The following is a 21,103-nucleotide window of genomic DNA, read 5'->3' as shown; positions in this document are numbered from 1 at the left end:
TCCTTGCTGTTTACCTTATGCTAGTGCAGTGCAGAGCTTTTTGATTGTAACAGTCTAATTAATTTCTTTATTCTGATGAGAGTTATGAGCAGTGGTGGACAGTAACAAAGTACAGTATATTTACTGTATTTAGTATCTGTACTTTACTTGAGTGTTTATCCTTTTGGATACTTGGAGTAGGACTTTCACTACATTACATTTCTACAAATGGAAGGAGTACCTTATGAATTGACCACTCTAAAGGGCCTTTCAAACGGGAAGCGATTTAGCGCGTCTATAGTTCATTTTCAATGAGACCTGCGTTTTTTTTCTGTACGCGTGGAGAAGTCGAGGGGCAACAAGGCAAGCGTATTTACGTGGGCGCAGCCCCGTGAAATTGTTGTGCGTGTGCTCGTTTCGTGCACACGCCCGCGACTCACCAGACCCGGATTCTGTTTCGCTTTTTTTTTTACGCTTGCGTTGTCACGCACCTTTGAACAGACCTGGAGCAGACCTGTCGTTGATCCAGGCGACAACGTCTGCGTTCATCGCAGCCCGTTTGAAAGGACCAAGCTGTGTTTCAAATATAATGAAAATAGCAGATCTACAACACATTATTGATATTGTTTACTTTCTGGGAAATCTTGACTTTTGGGGAGAGATGTCTACATTTTAACACAATCAGCGCCGGGATTTCTTTCAAAATAGCAGTTCTGGGTGCCGCGCAGATATGGCAGCTTTTACTCTGAAAGCCCCCCCTTCCGTTCCGTACAAAAACCAGGAGAAATAATGTTGCTCGCTTACCTCGCTATGATTACGATAAAATCGCTCGATAATCCCTCGCGTTCATATTTTGAACGAGAGGCATGTTGAAGTCAGAAATTAAGATCTTAGTATATCCATCTGGTCAGAACCACGGAGAGCTCCCTAGATTAGGAGATACGAGCCTTTCTTTCTGAGCGGTAAACAGGGAAGTGAACGGCAACGCACATGCGCGAACAGCAAGTAGTATGCAGAAGGAGAGGCCAACCCCCCCAAAAAAGAAAAAAAAATCTGAATATTTTTCTCTCGTTTGATATCAATGATAATGCACTAGGACGTGTGTACACGTCCTCGCAATCCATGGGTTGGATTAGCTATGACGTTTACACACGTCCTACGGTCTAAATGGTCTAAATACAGCAATCATAATAAAAAAGAAAATGTACTTTGTACTTTTGCATACTTAAACGCACTTTCGAGTATGTTAATACAATATAACTTACCGGTATACAATTGTGGTGATTGTATTTTGTCTGCATGCTCTTCTATTGAGACATTTTTTTTTTTTTTTAAAGATTTTTTTTTTGCGGCTTACGCCTTTTATTGGTTTTTGAAGGGACAGACAGTAGGCTGACAGGAAACGGGAGAGAGATGGGGGAAGACATGCAGTAAAGGCCGTGTCGGGCTCGGGAGTCGAACCCGCGGAACACTGCGACTGGATTACCAGTCGGGTGCCCAGACGGTTACGCCACCGCCTGGGCCTCTATTGAGACATTTAGATTGTGTCAAAGCCAAACTGGTCATGTCTCACCCAGAGTAATCTAGTATAAGAGAGTGACGACACTAGTGTTGACTCCCATTGTAACAATGGAATGCGGAAGAGCTCATTCTATCTCAATGGGATAGTTCCAATGTTTGGAACTATAGCCCATAGGCACCCGCTTTGCTGTGAGATCAAAGCGTGTATTCCACTCGGGTCTCACCTATAGAAACAGGATCTGACACATATTTTCATCTGATGGTCAATTTTATCCCCTGACCAAGCAGGTGTATTAATGGTAAAGATTTCAGCACACAGGACACTAGGTTTAAATCTGAGGTAGAAGAGGAACGTTTCATAGTGCAGCGTTAAGCAGTACACATTTGATGGAGAAACTTTCACTTGTAGTTGAATAATGTTTGACCAGGACTGGAGTATCTATACGTTGAAGTACTCCACCACTGATTATGACAATAAATCTGAACCTAACCTAAACTGAAATAAAGTTGAACTTAAGCTACTGGCTAAAAAGGCACGCGTGATAATGTGAAAGGTTTGTGTTCAAATAAATAAGACTGCTGCTGAACTGCCTTTTCTTGGACAGAACAGCATGAAAACATTTGCCAGCCAAAAGTTTAAGCCTGTTCTTTACTATTCCCTCGCCTGTGCGGGCCTCACACTCTGTGTAATTGAATCAATAAACGGGATTTAATATCTAGCGAATCTTTAGCCGCCAAACCTGCCCCCTTGAGAGGATGAGGAACTATAGGCTCATGAACTTGGATCGTGTCTCCAAAGTGTTTCCTCAGGGGTCCATTCAGCCTTCACTCATTTTCTTTTAAGTCTGTCTTCTGTAAAGCTTTCAAGCAGAGGGGAGAGGATCTCAGGGTTTAGTCCATCCTGAGATGTTTTTATTTATTTATTTTTTCATGGAATGCCGGCCCTCCCTTTTAATTAGAATTGATTGAAACAAAGTTGTTAAGTATATGTCTGCAGGTGTTATTATTGTTTAACTATTGAAAAGCGTAAGAGCTTGTGACTAAATAATAACTACACTGGATCCATTGGAACTCAAGTTATTATGTTTTTCCTTTTCCTGAAATGCAACGGTTTTGGACATTCGGTTTCCATCCATCCAACAGCGATGATATATTCCTTGTAAAAATAGTACCCACCCCTGAAATCCATAGCCTCTTTTTCCTTTACTTTATCCTTTAATGAAGTCTGAACAGCACAGAGATTACAGCTAGAACAGTTATCACTTCATGCAATGCTGATTTATGAATAATTAACCAGTTTTTAAGGGGCAGCCGGTTCACCGCTGTTGGGATTGCTATAGTAACCACTCTGGTTTGATGTGGTGTGTGTAATGAAGCAAGTTTTAGTCCAAAGTAGCTTTGATAATTAGCACACATCAAGAGGGGTGATTTTTTTTTATAACTGTAAAGCAACACCATTAAAAATTAAATAAACAAACAAATGTAATGTGAGCAATGTGACGTGAAATATTATGTGGAATTCTCTAATTACACACTTGACTACGACGGAATTCAAATCGGCTATGTTTCAGCTCACTGTACACACTGTAAAGTCTGTTTCATGTTCATGTAGAGCAGTGGTTTTCAACCCTTTTTGTATCAAGGCCCATTATTTATCAGACATTTGAGCCACGGACCACTATTTGATGACATTTAGCCTCGCAGATCGTTGGATAAGATTTTGTCCACAATTCCATGCTGTACTGAAACATTGATCAAAATAACAATTCTTCTACATTCTCTAATTGTGTAGAATTCTTGTAAATTAAGTAATGCAGATGTTTAACAATAATTTAACTAAAATGAAACCAAATGGACCCATAAGGGTCCAGATGGTTACCAACTCTACATCATTCAGCTGGGCACCACCTGGAACCCCCTCAAGGACCACTGGTGGTCCCCGGACCACTCGTTGAAAACCATACAGGATTGCGTCATCATATCAGAGTGGAAACGTTTGTGAAATGTTTCAAGGTAGAACAATGCACTGGGGCTGTAATTCTGGTGTTGCTTATCGATCAGCTATGGCAGTGGTTCTCAAGTCTTTTCATGTCCCCATCTGAACATATGTTTTGACAGGGGCCCTCATACAATAGATACATAAATGTATGTTGAAAGGTTAAAACGAATGTTTCACATTTTCCCCAGATGTTTTTAGAATAGCAGATCTACAAGCTCACCGTGACAGTCCATTGTGAGCTTGTAGATCTGCTATTTTCAAATAGCGATGTATAGTGTTTACTGTTCCGGGTCAGTTTCCCCATAGCTTCATTTGATTGGCTTCCAGGTCATATATGCTGCTGAGCCAATCAAATGAAGCTGTGGGAAACTAACCCGGTAATGTTAATGGTCTGGGGAGAAAAGAACTACAGTTATGAAGTCCTGATGTCACTCGTTCATCACCTGGGTTGTGGAAGTATGGAGTTTCTCTATGGAGAATAACATTCGGTCATCTTAAAATCATCTCAGCACTGTAGTCCAAAAGTAAACAATCTGTCTCTGCGCTATTTTCGGGGAGGTGGCTCGTTCGTTTACGATAGTCAGTCACTTATAGGCCTATTTGATGAAGTCTGTTTCTGGCGAAAATTTAACTAATTGGTTTCAGTTGGTGCTATTACGAGATTAATGTCGCAAATCTGTTTATAAAGTTTATAAAGTCGGAAATTTCCTACAAAATGTCAGAATATTGCCCTGCACCCCCTTTTTTGTCTTTTTGTTTTTCTTTCACCAAGATGGTCCTAATACGGCGTCATATTCATATGCACACGAGTAAAACTACCGGGATCATTTGTTTATTTTTGGAACACAGTTCTAATTTGACGCAATATAAAAAAAAGTCTATGGGAATTCAGAATGTGGAGAAAACACGTGACCCAGGTAGGGTGTGTAAATTACACTGAAAATGAGTTTGATTACTCATATCAGACTTCGGTGCTGCACAGTGTTCCCATGTGGATCCCGAAATTCACAATTCCACTTTTTGTTACAAATTTTGGCTTATGCCAGAACATCCCCAAAATAGGGACACCAGGTCGAAAGTGCTTAAGGAATGTAATTCAAATTCCAGACATGGAAAGGGCTGTTTAAACCTTTTCTTCTTTGTTGTTGTCATTTTCTCAACTTAGGAGGAATATTTGAATCCATTGAGAGCGGCCCCTCTGGAGCAGAGGAACTAGCCTTTAAATTTGCCTTGAACACAATCAACAGGAACCGAACCCTCCTCCCCAACACCACGCTCACCTATGACATCCAGAGAATAAACATCTTTGACAGCTTTGAGGCCTCCAGGAAAGGTGAGACATTTGTGCGCTCCATGAGTAGGCTATACAATCTCACACTCCATCAGGTTTGTGACGAATTGAACTTGCACTGCTCATAGATGAAAAACCATTTCTTTGCAAAGTAGGCCTATATGACAAAAATCATTGGCACCCATTTTTTTGTGTTGCTATTTGCAAATTTCCCTTGAATGCATTCGGTTAACTAAATAACTGAATGAAAATGTTCTATTGGATTGAAGAGCTGCAATTGTACAAAGAATCCTTAAACATCCTTAAAAACAGCAATGGATTACGTGCTGCTTGTTTGATTATGAATGACATGAGATGGCTTTTGGAAATGTAGATGTTAATGTATTTTACTGTTAATTGGTACAGTACACCTCCCTTTATCACTATCTTTCTCCCTTCCTCTCTCTTCCTCCTGTCGTCAGCCTGTGACCAGCTATCCCTGGGGGTGGCAGCCATCTTTGGGCCATCCCACAGCTCATCGGCCAACGCGGTGCAGTCCATCTGCAATGCCCTGGGCGTGCCCCACATCCAGACCAAGTGGAAGCATCAGGTGTCCGACAACAGGGACTCGTATTATGTCAGCCTCTACCCAGACTTCTCCTCACTCAGCAGAGCCATCCTGGACCTGGTGCACTTCTTCAAGTGGAAGACCGTCACCGTGGTGTACGACGACAGCACAGGTACAGGTACAGTGGGTGTCGACTATGTATTTATTTATTCATCTAGCAGAAATTGTATCAATTGTGCATATGTTGGTAGTGATGGCGATGGTGACGATCCCGGAATTGAGGACCGTGCAAAAAAGAACTATGCAAACTCCCAACCATGTCAAATGAAAGTACTGTGTGGCAATGTCTGAAAGAGGGAGAGATATAAAGAGGCAGAGAGAGAGAAACACCGAGAGAGACAGCGATAGAGACCGGCTTTCTTCAGAGTTTTAGCAGATTTGTATCCTCCTGTCAACTTAGCTTAGGAATCAATAGCTTAACGTTCTGCCTCAGTCCTCCAGGTGAATCCCATGTCAGTCTTCCGTGAGAGTGAGCAAGAGTGTAGTATTAGGGTGGGAGGGGAGAGGAGGGGCATTTCCTAGAATGACCATATGTCACTTAAGATCAATGCCATTCAGAAGTTTTGTGTGGTAGTGGCTGCCATCAATAAACACAGACATTCATCCACTGAGTTATGTCATCTTGACAAGATGACATAACTATCACCTTCATTATGTACATTGTGCATTTTACAAGACGAGTGATCCTTTAGCTTGAGTGCTGTTAAATTTGTGTGTTTTAGAAGTTAAAGTGAGAAGTGCAAGGAATATTGAGTAAGCTGTGTGCATTGCCAGCCACCGGCGCTGAGAGAGCACGCTGTCCCCTGTCCACACTCTGACTGTAAATTCAGTTGTCCTCAAATTATTGGCGACAAAGTCTTTCAGGCAGTTGAGCAACTGACTCTCTTACTGCAACCAGCTTGAAATTAAATGCTGCATTTACACGAGAAAAACATTTAACTTGCTCTGCGCCGCTTGGATGACGGATGTTTCCCCACTCGATACAGAGCAGTTCCTCTCCTTCGCCCTACCATACAAGAAAACACCCCAGAGACCATTACTCACCTGAGCAGAATTATCCAGTCATGATTCAGAGTCTCACTACATACAGTACGTCCTCTGCCCCCTGTCCATCAGAGATGCAATGAGTCAAACAACAATGACACACTGGCCTGGGGTCAGTCCACATTGCTTCCAGTACTCCATGATGATGATGACCCTAAAACATACATTCATACATTCCTAATCCAGATGCATGGAGAAATAGAGATGCAAGTGATATCCAAGTCTGATCGAATCACTTTCAAACAACAGTGTGGACAAGCAGTCGTATTCGCAGGAATTTAAAGTTATCTTTCTGGAAAACGCCATGCGTCCCAACTACTGGGGTGGGTAAGGCACACACCACACCGTAGGCTCTAATGCTTTTCTGCCTTTATTGATAGTTTCAAGTAAAGACAGACAGGAAAGAGGGAGAGAGAGACAGGGAGAGACATGCAACAAAGGTCGTCATGAACGGGACTCGAACACGCAGCACGCTCTCAGGCCAGAGCCTATATGTGGCATGCGCCTGGACCGTTAGGCCAGCAGGCTCCCCGACAGTGAGTTGTTCTGTTATTCGTCTATAGTACTCAATTTCTCTGACTACGTGGCTTTGCGTGCGGTTAGGGTTAGGGTTAGTAATGCGCCGAGTCGGACCGCCGCGTTGTTGGAATAATGGTTTTATGTAATGTTAGTCTTTTCTACCAAAATAGTCACTGTTCCTTGCCTGCCAAATACAGAGACATAGCTCCACTGCGCCACAAGGAGGCATTACACTCCAGTAAGCGCTACAGGATTCTGTCAGTTAATGAGGAAGCCATTACATTATTGTGAATGAGTATGTGGGCTGAACAGAAACGTTGCAGGTGAGATATCATAAAGTGGGTTGACAGTGACACATGAAGTAGTAACATGGGAGTATTTTGATAGTGGAGTGTCTCTCCACAATGTTTGGTGTAGTAATGTCCTGCTTAGCACTGGCACCGCAGTAGCCTATAGCAGCTGAGCTTAGCAGCTAAAGCTAACTTCGTGACTGCAGAGCATGCTGCAGAGGCCCCAAGTTGCTACTGTGTGATTCTGTTTTGTGAAGAATTAATTAATTTAAAAAAATTCAACTCACTGTAATAGTATAGAACCAACAGAATTATTTGGGGCACGTTCAGAAATAGCGCACTGAGCGTCATAGTGTCATGTGTTTTTGTTATTTTGTTAAAATTAATTTGTGTTTGTGATGTCAGTTAGGCCTATGTATTATCCTGTTTATGTCAAGTCACAGTATACATGTAGCTGTCAGTCAATGAGGAAGCCAATACATCCTGTATTGTGAATGATGATGCAGTCTGGACAGTGGACACAGAGTGGTGTAGACGAGGAGTGGCGTCATTGAGGTGGCAGAAAACAGTGCGACAAGCTGGAGTTTGAAATAAATTGTTTTCAACGAGGGCGGCGCAAATATGAGCAATTTTAGGCATGTGTGCATTGTGCACACATGCATACAAGTATTGTACAGTGACAACTAAAGTCTCTGTAATGTTTATGTTGTACTATTACTAAAAAAACAATCTAAAATAAAGGGATTTAAGATCATTAAAGCTGGGCTGTTGCCTGAGTCCAGTGCATTCTGCCAACTTCCGGTCCAGAACTTTGTCACACTTCGCCAATAGAAGTCTATGTAGAAGAGTCGCCATTGGACTGGCCCAATGAAGTGAACGGAGTTGTCACAACGCTCATCTAATCGGCACTGGCTAGACGGAAACGTGTCTTATTAGATTGTTTGTGTTTAACTGTCTTGTAGCAGTTCCAGAACGTCCAGTAAAATTAACAAATCAAATCACACTGATATGGACTCAGTCATTCATTGAAGTGTGTAACATCTACACAGTATTCAGAAAACGGTCAAGAGGACAGAGATCAAACAGGCATAATCAAGCACTATTATGCACACAGGTGAAGCTCGACCAACTGAACATTGAGCCTACAGAGTAATACTGTACCATAACAGAGAGATGAAGTTGAAAACCTGTTGAAAGTAGATGTCATTGTAGAAAGCTACAGGCCTGCACCAGCGGTTTTGCTGTGCAAGACAAACTGCACAATTGCATTGGTGTTTCTGCCTGGACTACAGGAGTAGGAAACACTGCGGTGACAATCTAGTTGTCACCACAACTTGAGCTCAAAGAGAAAGACAGTGGAGAGAGAAAAAAAACATTCTCAACACAACAGGCAGTGGAATTTATCACTTTAAAATTGTCAATGTGACTAACTCTGTGGCTCTCCAGCCACATGCCAACTCTTCATGACAATTTATACTTGCTGCATCTTTGTAGTGTTTGTGTAGCTGCGTCGTATGTCGTAAATCTTGTCACCATCTGATGTCTATTACAGATTTTAACTCACACAGTGACAAGTACACTGACAGCACATGACTAAAAGAAAAATACAAACGTTGAGAGGAGATCCATCTTTAATTAATTTGGGGTCTCTGGTGTGTCTACTGTCTACTACCAAAACAAATGTGAAATTTGACAACCCACTAATGTTGTGGACTGGCTATTTTTTATTGGAACTCTCTTTTGTCTTCTCTCCTTTGGCTCTTGTTGCATTTCACATTATGATAGACACATCTCTCTTGTTAAGCTTTTCAGATATTTATCAAATATATTTTAAATATTGTTTTAGATTATGGATTTTGTAAATGATAATTGGTTGCCCCTCCTTAGGTACCCTGATTTGAGGACTCACCTCTCTAAATACAGATTATTCTATGCATCATTGCAATTCCCCAGCCCAGCATTATTCCTTCTCTCTGCTCTCTTCTCTCTGTTTCCTGTAACTCTACTATCCTATCTAAATATTTAACTAACTGCCCCCCCCAAAACAAACAAGCAAACGAATTTACAGTAGCAGTTGAAATTGTATACATATATCATATAGTCACAGTTTTCCTGCTGTATGTCTTAATGATCAAGACTAAAATACAGAGCTCCAGTTAGACTGTCCTCCCTGTCTTGCAGTGTGCCTCTAGCTAACATTTCAGGGGATGACCATCTTACCACCATCGGCGCCTGTGCTGGACGACACCCCTGGGAGCAGTCCCACTCGGCACTCGGTTGCCTCCCTCGGACTCATCTCACCGTCCTCTCCAGCTCATTTCCTTCCCTCGTCTAATCCAACACCTCAATGCTCTGATGCACCCGTGATTGTTCTGATGACATGCCAGAGGTCCTTTTAAAAAGTTGACTCCTTTGCAAGACAGGGGCGAGTTTTGAGCTTCGATGTCTCCTCTAGGGGAGTGTTTCCGCTGTAACTCACCGGAGACCCCAAGAGTGTATAACAGTTGGTATGAGACTTCCATCCCTCTCAGCCCTGTCCCAGGCCAGTCCCTGTAATCACACGGCTTCATGCTCCAGGGCCTCAAGTGCCACTGATTGGAGCCTATCTGACGGCTGGCAGGAGAAACTATCGGAGGGGATAAAATATTCACACTTGGCCGTCAGGGGATCCAACAGAAAGTCTGAAGGCATTAGGCCAGAGCCTACAAACATCCACACTGAGAGTGTATCCCAAAGGCTGAGCTCCCCACCCTGACAGATTTTTATTTTTATTTATTTATTTTTGCCAAAAAACACTCCTCCGGAGTATCTACCTATCTATCAGGATTACTTGAGGGGAGATCCGGGGGAGCGTCGGGGGGCGACTTGCTGCTCTGCACAACAAGGCCTGCACATTCCTATTTCACAACAATCTTTCTAGAACCCCTGGGAGACTGAGTCCCACTCACAGACCAATAAACTGCACACACTGCACTTCATCTATAAAAGAAAGAAAGAAAGAAGCTGAGCCATCTTAAAGTGGTCCTATACAGAAAGAAAAAGAAAATCCTATCTACCTCTCCAAACCATCCTCTCTCCATCCATTTTATATCCATGACAAGTAATCATTTCTCCCATCAATCTGGGCCCTTTCACGCCTGGTCTCTGAAGTTCTCTTTGGAGAGAAAAAAGTCATTGTAATCTCATCACAGCACTGCAGAACAAGAGAGAGAGAGGGGGGGGAGAGAGAGAGAGAGCTTTCTACCTGACAGTGTGAGGGGGGGTTGAAAGGTGAAGATAGGAGCACTATGTGATGGCACACAGTAGGTCTCCCTTTGGGGAAGTAGCCAGGCAAACAGAGCCCTTTTCTTATCAGAACAGATCTGAAGTGCATGTGAGAGGGGCAGCATAGACCCTGGCTTTCCATCAAGATGAAATTGGATCTATTCAGTGCTATTACTGGTTACAGCCTTGTGTGAATCCCTCATAGCAAGGATGACATTTCTGTATGAGGGTGTTTGGGGTGCTTTCGGTATAAAAGAATGTGATGCGTTCTGATGCGTCAGTGTTAAATTATGTTTATAGGACTGTAGTACACTCTGTGCTTGCTTGCTTAAGTGGAAGGATCAATTGCCTATAAGCTTTTACAACCTCCCTCGCCATCACCATTACTTCTAAAACTGTGAAAGATTTACTCCCATAATGCTGCATCTTTTGAAAATAAAATATAAATCTGCAGCTTCAGTGTTTCCTTTCAGCACATGTCATTGTGTCTGCAGGGCTCATACGACTGCAGGAGCTGATCAAGGCTCCATCACGTTACAACATTCGTTTGAAGATCCGTCAGCTGCTCGTAGAGACCAAGGATGCCAAGCCACTTCTAAAGGAGATGAAGAAAGCAAAGGAGTTCCACGTGATCTTTGATTGTGGGCATGAGATGGCCGCCTGGATACTGAAACAGGTTTGATGCCGCCTGAGGTGTGCCCTTATCATGAACCATGGAAACTCATTAGTTTGACTTTCTTTATAAATGCAAACGTACTGTAACTTCTGTCTCAATTAAATTCTAATCCCAAATTGAATGAGAATAGGGCATATGGTATCATGATGAAGATAAAAGCCCATTTCTAAATGGACTGAAATTAATCTGCGACGACTCCAGCAGTAATGACATACAGTATAGCATAGCTACAGTATGTCATGTTTTGTCTCATATACAAGATTTTAAGATTCGCAGGAATCCCACCCTCAATTAGTTCCCTCTAAAGAACCCTGTATTATGTACTTCCTCTTTAAATCTTAATCATTCCGATTTACCGGTAGATAGCTAACTTTAACGTATGTGTTGTCTGAACAAACATTAAAAATGCCATGGACAATGAACGGAGAACTAATGTTTGTGTTGTCTGAACAAACATTAAAAATGCCATTAACAATTAACGGAGAATTTACGTCATATGTGTTTGAACAAATCAGCATATGTATGTCGGTGGGAACCCTTGGCCAATAAGGGACCACCATGGTTGCTCTCCATTGCGCAACAACGGTTTTTTAATCACAGGCATGAAGACGTCACTCGCCTGGTCCAGAGTCGCAGAAGTTTAATTTTAAATAGTCTCATATAAGCATTGTGGTCCAAAAATAAATAAACTGTCTCAGCGATATTGTCAGTGTCTCTGTATCGTTACAACAGTCACTCATATTTGATACAGTCTGTTTCTAGCGAAAATATTAATAATTCGGCGGCATTAGCGTTTTCTCTCAGTCAGTTGATTCTTTATAGCCATATGAGTCAAACCGCTGGGATCATTTGTTTATTTTTGGAACACAGTTCTTATTTGACGCGATATGAAAAAGTTATTGGAATTCCGAAGGGGGGGAAGCGGTTAAATGCAAACCGGGTAGGATGTGAAATGACAATGACGCTCCTCCTGTCATGTCACTTGGGGAGGAGGCACACTGGAGGATGCCTCCGTACAATATTCTAAACTTCTCGAAATGTGCAGAAACAAGGCCGTTTATAAGGATATTTCTTGCGGAATGGTAGAGAACGGCTACACGCAGTCCTATCTGCAATGTCAGATTGTTGTTGGTTAAAATAGAAAGGAGAGCTTGTAGTCCCGATGCCAAAAATATTTTGTATTGTATTGTATAATAAAAAGTGTTTTTGGCATCGGAACTACGAGCTGTGCAACCTCTCCTTTCTATTTTAAAGTTTGTCTCCCGAGGTCAGCACCTCCCTACTCTTGGTGTGCGCTCCTAACTTTTTAGTTAAATGCTAAATGGTGCATTTATATAGCGCCTTTATCCAAGGCACTTTACATAGATTGTGCATCAATTCACCCATTCACATGCACATTCATACACCGATGGCGGCAGAAACCATGCAAGGCACCAACCAGCACATCAGGAGCAATTTGGGGTTCAGTGTCTTGCTCAAGGACACTTCGACACTAACTCTGGGGGAGCCCGGGTTCGAACAGGCAACCTTGCGGTTACCAGATTGTTGTAACTAAAATGCATGTAATACATATATTTGTGTGATCATTAGAATGTCTAGAACATGTATTATGTATTATTGTGAAAGATATGCACCGAATGTAAATTATTAATTTATTTTGTATTATTTTAATAATTATTATAAATGTGCATAACATTTTCATTAAAGGTATATTCAGTGATTTGACTTAATTCAAATATCACTTATTTTTTCTTTTTTTCTGGATAATCCTCCCTACTATAGAGTGTGCTGTCCATATAAAGGAGTTCCTCCCTGTCCCCAGTGAGCCCCTGGGGTCAAAAAACCCTAGTTTCAGTTTTGGTGGCGGGTGGCAAAACCTTCATCCAATCAGGATGAGTGGGGCCTTCCTCCAATCATGATCGAGTGGGGGCGGGCCTTGGTGCACATGCTGTTGGCCTGTGGCACTTCCCCCCACTGTAGAGCGTGCATGTGCACATTTTGTTACCGGGGCGGACTGGGTGGTTTTCCAAATCACCCAAATCACTGAATGCTTCTTTAAACTTTAAACATATTTTTTGAACATAAGTCCTAGTAGTACAAAGTAGTAGTAAGGTTGAAATCTCTTTTTTGCAAGTAGAAATATATCCGGGTCTAAGTAAATGTGTTCTTCTCTTTTCAGTTACATTTGTTCATTCGCTGCGTTGCTTTGGTTCATGAATGTTTTACGTTAATGTGCTTTTATGTGAAACCTTTCAGCTGCTTCTCTCCTCCCCAGGGTACATTTCGCTAAAGAGATGTCAATCTTAAAGTGTTATTTAACAGGGAGTAAAATAAAGAAAGTGTTGAAAGGAAGCATTCTGAATCAAGATTCCTTGCTCTTCTTTCCTCTCTGTAGGCTCTGGCTATGGGGATGATGACAGAATACTATCACTACATTTTCACTACCCTGGTGAGTTCTTCAGCTCCTCAAAGGCCTGTTGACTTATAAAAATATAATAACAATCTAATTTGATATGCTCTCTGTATTGCATTGACCTACGGTGTTATGGAGTCGTTTGATGATGTGTAGGCTACTAGTACATTGTACAATTCTCAGTGTTAATTTAACTCAGAAGATAAATAATTGACATTCACGATTTTATTGTTTGTGTGAATAGATAATTGAGGCAATCCATGTTCACATCCATACCTTGCTGAAAACATGCAATAAGTCTGCCTTACAATATAGAACATTTTCAAGCCAGGAATTACATTTGAGTAATTTAGCTCACTAAGCCTAAGCTAATATCTATCATTGCCCAAAACAAACGGGTCGCAATGTGAACCGTTGAGAGCTGCTATTTTCACTATATTTGTTCATTATAATAAAGTACTTTTCCCTTCTTTGAGATGTAGTGGAGTCAAAAGTACAATATATCAGCCTTTGAAATGTAGTGGAGTCAAAAGTACAATTTATCAGCCTTTGAAATGTAGTGGAGTCAAAAGTACAATTTATCAGCCTTTGAAATGTAGTGTAGTCAAAGCAATCCAAGTACAGTACAGCTACAGATGCTAAGTAAATGTACTTACTCCACCACTGTTTCCATATCAACTAAACTACTTGTGTTTCTGCTCTGAAATCTGTAGCATTAAATGAGTTATCCAGAAAACAGAAACAATTGCAAGATCACAGGAAACCAAAGCAGTTCAATATCAAATCTTATTCTGTCACCCTGGTGGCGATTGAAGTTCTCCCTTTGATCTAGCCACTACAAAGATTGCATGCTGTACGCTCCGGGATGAAGAGCAGTGGGTTTCTCCTGCACCGAGTGGACTGAGAGCTCATAACAGCCTGTGTGGATGAGGCTAGCAACCCATTTGGACTATTATAGCCTTAACAAACGAGATGGCACGCTGTGTTTGGAGCACTAAAGGGAATGGGGCTGATGGGAAAAAAGGCTGCAGGAAATCTGACCTGGAATCTGTTGGCGAGAAGTGGTCATGTACAGAAACACAGCTTCTGATGTAACTACCTGTGGTGCTATTTAGAGTAAGTGGCCACCCAGAAGCCTGGCTTGGATGTCCGAGGCAAGGGAGGGGGGTGGGAGGCATTGGCCGGTTTTAGGCCAATTCCTCTATCACATTTAGACCTGAGGACGATTGTACAAATGCCTTTCTATCACTGCGCAAAAAGCATGGAATACGGATGTGTATATTACAGGAAACTCCCGTTAAACTTTCCAACAAACTCCGGTAAACTCCCAAATTGTACCATCACACCTGTATATTACCGTATATTACTGTATATGCCTGCTAAAGTTGAGGTTTACGGGAAAATCTAGTGCCCATAATTGCCCGTTAACTCCTCAATCGTTCTCAAACATTTTTATGTCAAGGACCCCCAAAAATATATGTAATTGGCCGCCGATCCCCATCTGAAAATATATTGTTCCAGGGACCCCCCCAGAAGCAAAGATTTGAGTTAAAAATGTTCGCTCTGAAAGTATTCAAAGATTTGCGCCGCATTTTCACGATTTTCAAAAATAGCAGATCTACAAGCTCGTATAGCGCGGCACCGAGTGCCATGCTATGATCTTGTAGATCTGCTATTTTTCAGTATAACATAATGCTGGGTTCCCGTCCAGAATGGGCTATTCTGGCCAGTGCCTCGCAGCGAGGAGGCTGGCCAAGAAGGCTGCTGTGTACCGGTACCTTGCCATGCTGCCTTCACAGTGCTGCAGCAAACACTGACCATTGCACCCCCCCCCCACCTTTACCTGTCCTCCTCACCCGCTGTTCCTCTGTCAACTGTTCAGTTGAATCCCAGAGACATCTGCCTGGTCAGAAGCCAGGCACTCTGCACACCGGACGATTGGGATGTCCTTTCACTTCCACATGATAGATGGCGGCCCACGCGCCTGTAACCTTGAAAGCCTTGGCTTAATCAAGGCCACTGCCTGTGTGCGAGATAAAATGCCTCCCTAAAATACCTTCAAACACGCAGGCCTTCACTCTCTTGCCTCAATGCTATATCTGGCCTGCAAATGCTGCTTTAATTTATTGCAGGTGAGAGCAGGTGCAAAATTAGCAGACTACGGCCAATGATAGGCAATTCATTATCTCATTGTACTGTAGGGCAGGGGTTCTCAACCCGTGGGTCGCGACCCCTCGGGGGGTCGCCAAATTATTTTGGGGGCTACCCAAATTATAAAAAATAAAAAAAGCTTTTTTTCTTTTTTTTGCAACTGAATGGCTGGAAAATGGAAATTAAGAGTTTACATAGTACACATAGTACCTTAACAAGTAAGACGCGTAAACGCCGGAAGCGAACGAAGTGTTGTGGCAGTCTGACTCGTTCGCAATGATACCTTAATGATTATATCTGGTTTCAGTATTCATTTATGATATATTTGCTCTATTATTAAGGTTATTGTTCAGTCAGTTGGTATTGGTGGTGGGGAGGGGGGTGGAGCGGGGGTCGTGAGACATGGCCAAAGCATTTCCGGGGGTTCCCAGCCAAAAACATTGAGAACCCCTGCTGTAGGGTGTAGACTACACCGCTACAGTATATACACTTCTATCATCTAGTGCAGTGTTTCCAGTTGTTTTCGTTCGTTTCTGACATTCTTTTGTTGGTTCAATCACTGTGTTTTGTTATGGCTTTTCTGTAGCTCCGGTTAGCTCATCATAACATGAGCTGCTGTAGCCACTCGCACTGCGTTGCACCGTTCACAGTATGGGGTTTTATCCCATTGGTATAGGAGGCAGCCAATCATGACTATAGGTCGCTAGTAAGGTAGCAAGGAGGCAGCCAATCGTGACTAGGTCGTGTTTAGAGTCGTTTTTACGGTCAATACAAGCCCCAATAGTGATTGTAACCACCTGGCAACAAAACAAACACGTTGTGAGCGTGTAGATCTGCTATTGTTACTAGTTTGGGTCCCAGAGAGACATCAAATTTCTATTTTTGTTCTTGAGCTCAAATGTTTGGGAAACACTGATTTAGATTATTTAGTGCAACACTGGCTCGGTTTGGTTTGAGTGTAAATACTCACATAAATGCGTGGGGTAATAAAGGTCATCTTTTGGTTATTTTAGGATCTTTTTGCCCTGGACATGGAGCCGTATCGCTACAGCGGGGTCAACATGACCGGATTCCGGATCCTCAACACGGAAAACCCCCAAGTGGTGTCAATCGTCGAGAAGTGGTCCATGGAACGGTTACAAGCCCCGCCCAAACCGGACTCTGGCCTGCTGGATGGATTCATGACGGTAGGTTCAGTCTGCTTACGCTGCCATAAATACAACTGTGCTCGCTGCCAGGGTTAATTTGGACAGAACATTTTGATTTAGTTTTATTCATAGTATTTTGCAGCGGTGTAATGGTGATTTTTTTCCCCCGGTACCACGGTAATTTAATGACGCCACGTGCACGTGTTCACACTCGCGTGTGCCTACAGTATGTGCACAGAACAGCTGTATGAGAGTCAACTCGTGACAAATTAATTAATTCAAGCGATCATAAAATAACAGTAACAACTAGGCTACTGTAGAGTGTGTTGTTAGTCTTACTGTTGTTACTAGCACCATAATACGCTACTCTACTGGTTTCCGACTGGTCAACACTATAGCCTATGTGCCTACAACAGACTAGCCTACATTGCTTAACAGGCCACACACATGGACCACTGATAGGCACGACTTGCGTCGGCAGACGCTGGGATTGGGGACACGTTCTAGTGTGCACGCACATGCACCGTACCGTGCCATACCTGCGAGTGCGTATGACAAAATGATTGGTACCACACCGTGATACTGCGTGCTACGAGCATGACACCACGGTCGACAAACCTTTTTCGTCATGGTTTTAGTCAACTAAATGAACACTGCTTGCAGCCATGCACAAACATGACAGCTACAGTATACTTTACCGCTGAGAGTTCCAACAACCAAGTAAACTGTTAGCTGTGTATTATATAACAACGTTTTGCGGTGCTTCTGTACCTCAAGCACTTTTGCTATGCATGTTTGCAGAATAACTGATAAAGACGGAAGACAATAGTGTAAATAGCCAGAATCCATGCTTTGAAATATTCTGCGGTTAAGGAACTGGCTGTGAGTGTTCTAAGTTGCTTCACAGATGGACTTGCAATGGCTGCAGCCAGAGAGGGGGGCTCTCGGGATGGGACTGGGAGAGGGTCAATTGTTGCAGCAGCTAGTTGGAGTTTTTATCAGCTTGCAGAGCTGACCATGTATCAGGCAGCTCATACTTCAACACCCAGCTCCTCTTACTTCAACACTTCTCATTCAACTCTTCTCTTCTTTTCACTTCTACACTTTTTGACCATTTGCTTTGGCTATATCCTTCAAGCCGAGACGTTACCCCACCCCACACACACACACACACTCTCCCCTAGCCTGGAAGGACAACAAAAGAAGCCGAAATGCTTGGAATGTTAAAATCTTTCTCTCCCACTCACAACACACACACACACACACACACACACACACACACACACACACACACACACACACACACACACACACACACACACACACACACACACACTGATATAATATGACTACGAGTCATTTCTTGTTTTTGGGGGTGTAGTAACTCCTGCGTCTAAATGTTCAGTAATGAGTCAATGTGAAAGGTAATGGCCGTTTATCTGCCCTGCCACCTCTCGCAACTCTCCTCTGGGAACGTGGCCAGAATATGACAATCTGTCTGTGCGCATGCTGAGAGAGAGAGCAAATTGGATGGAAATAATGGCCTTGGAGGTTTTTTTCCTTTTAGGATGCCATCCAAAAAAGCGTGCAACGAGGTGATTTGAAAGTGAAATAAAAAAGGAGCAGAGTCGGTCATGGACGTTCAAGGACTTTCTGTGGCTCCATTGCCACAAACAACATTTCACAGTCCCCTTTGTTGTTGTTTTGTTTTAGTTTTTTACCAATTTTTTGCTTTTTTCTAGCTGTGTAAAATCTCAGAATTGTTGGAATCATAAGCTCTTTAAATATTGTCACTATGTTTCAACATCAATGAGTGTCTCAAATCAACAAATGGCTGTCTATTATACATATCCATATGTCAATCAATGACCTAATCCACTCTTAGAAAAGGAAAAAATTACAAAAATATAAGCTTTTTATACATAACACAGTTTGCTATGATGTCTTGCCAAAGATTCATTGGTGTAATTAAAAACAAACCAAAAAAAAGGTTTCCCCCTCAACCATCAACATGCTGATTCTATTACATTATGCACAATAACAAGCAGTGGTTAGGAATGCAAAAAGATTAATGAAATGCATAGAGAGATTAAACGTCAGCTGATGATATTTCTTCTCTCCGTCGGAAATTAATGGATATGAGTGGAGGATGTGGAATTGATTAATTAGCGTGGCATGAATCATTTTGTCAGATGCTAGAGTACATATTGACAGATCCCACTGGACTAGAACCGCCTTTAAATAATAAATAATACGTCCAACGGCTCATGCAAGCTTGATAAACTACTTCATTAGCGCGCTCTATTTATAAGTCCAAGCAGTGATGTATTTTCTTTCCGGAACGTTCGTCCCTAGAGGATTCAATATAACGACGGAAGTAAAAATGTACAGGATGATGAAAATTCATAAAATATGAATCGGATGTTTTTGCCGTGATTGGCCTGAGTGGGAAAATTCCTCTGGTGTTTCAAAAACATTGCATTTTTTTCCTGTTAGAAAAATAATTAATTGTAGTTTAATAGTTTAATAATTTGCCATTTAACGTGAGGGTCTCTTTTGCAGCGAATCATTAAATGATGAGCTGGCAGAGGGGGGTCTGCGGCAGAGGGGGGTCTGCGGCAGAGGAGGGTCTGCGGCATCCTACTGCGCGTGACCTTCCAAACATCGCTTCTCATACCTTGTTCTCTTTCTCGTTTTCGACGCTGAAGCCTCACCGTTCAGGCTCCGGGGCTTGTTTTGCGCTCGCCTCCTCTCTGTGACCAGGCAACAGTTTATGTAGCCATGGTTTTAATGGTTACCGGGACAACGCCATCTCTGTCACACAGCAAGGTGACACGGAGGATTGATTGACTGAGATGGGGGGGGGGGGAGGGGGGGGAGGAGGAGGATGCGCAGCGGGAGAGGAGCAGTGAGGAGACGGAGTGAAATGGAGGAGGAGTGGGGGCAGAGGGGAGGTGGAGGAGATGTGCTGTATGACATATAAGGAGAATTCCGGAATAACCATTTTCTTACCTTAATTTGATGTCATTATTGTCCAATAACGAGTGGCAACGGTGAAAAAAATGACGGAGGACAATGTCATGATAAATTAAATTCTCCACGATACGATTATTGTGAGTGTTCTTTATCACGGATCACAATAAACGATAATAACGATTATCGTCCCATTCCTACTTGTGACCCATAAAACTAGTCCAAAACACAGATTCAATGTGTAATCACAGTGGCTCTGGGTGAGTGAGACCTTCAGACAGGCAGTGCTCTCTGCTGTGTGAGGGAGAAGCCTTATAATGAGACATATAATGAGACCTACTACAGTATGTGTAGTCAGCCTGACCAAGAAACCCACTCTAGACTATCACAGCCTCTTAATGCTGTTTGTCAGACTTCTCTCTTTACAAGGAGCAATGCATAACAACAGCAGGGGTAATTAGTGTGGTTGGCCTGTCTGTGTGTGTGTGTGTGTGTGTGTGTGTGTGTGTGTGTGTGTGTGTGTGTGTGTGTGTGTGTGTGTGTGTGTGTGTGCGTGTGCGTGCGTGCGTGCGTGCGTGCGTGCGTGCGTGCGTGCGTGCGTGCGTGCGTTGGGTATGCATGTGTGCATACTGCATTTGTCTGTACAGTCACTATCTCCACAGTAATTATCAGTCCAAACTGTTGTCTTCATCCTCGATTTGCCAAGCGGCTGAGTTGTAGATCAACAGTGTGTCCAGTACATGTACTTGTATATGATAGAGAGATAGATAACGGGTGTTTTGTTATTTTTCCCCAATGCTACATGTACTGTAATTGTTGCCTGCAGCTAATTAGATATTTGGTTGTAATCCTTTGTGATGTGAGTGCTGTTAATTCCCCGTCCTCTCAAGACGTAGTCTTAATTGAAAATTATGTTTTCCCAGTAGTTTCCCTCGTTAAGGCCGCTTGAGGCAAACGCTTTCTTCATATCGTTTCACTGAGCTGTATAATCTTAGCACATTCTTGCCTTTTCCTTACTTTTACCCATGTTTTCCTGACAGTGTAGCGTTTGCCAATTAATTCCGCCCTGAATACTGTGGCCGTTGTCACTGTTGACCCGAGGAGTTGAAGGACCACATGCCTCCAAGCCACAGGGGTCCCTAGTGCAGTGACAAGGACATGATCCATTCACACCCACTAGCACCGCCAACTGCGCTCTGTGGAGCGCCCGGCCAAGCCTGCATTGCAT

At 42.7% G+C, this 21,103-nt stretch overlaps 1 protein-coding gene across 2 annotated transcripts in view; it reads left to right on the top strand.

The window, feature by feature from the left end:
* The window catches only part of LOC306940382 (glutamate receptor ionotropic, kainate 2-like), a gene marked incomplete at both ends in the record, with an annotated part of 115,577 nt that overhangs the window by 33,073 nt on the left and 61,401 nt on the right, over positions 1–21,103 (top strand). The window contains 5 exons of one of the 2 annotated variants that reach the window (XM_079525436.1): positions 4,665–4,832; positions 5,252–5,509; positions 11,009–11,190; positions 13,586–13,639; positions 16,768–16,941. In XM_079525436.1, coding sequence (XP_079381562.1) covers positions 4,665–4,832; positions 5,252–5,509; positions 11,009–11,190; positions 13,586–13,639; positions 16,768–16,941 — 836 coding nt within the window. Of the gene's footprint in view, positions 1–4,664; positions 4,833–5,251; positions 5,516–11,008; positions 11,191–13,585; positions 13,640–16,767; positions 16,942–21,103 lie in introns of both variants that reach the window. The other variant, XM_079525435.1, reaches the window with a different exon arrangement.

This window comes from Electrona antarctica, assembly GCF_951216825.1.
Source record: "Electrona antarctica genome assembly, chromosome: 17".
Lineage (NCBI taxonomy): Eukaryota > Metazoa > Chordata > Actinopteri > Myctophiformes > Myctophidae > Electrona > Electrona antarctica.
The sequence above is the reverse complement of the archived record's forward strand: the minus strand, read 5'-3'. Positions and strand labels throughout refer to the sequence as shown.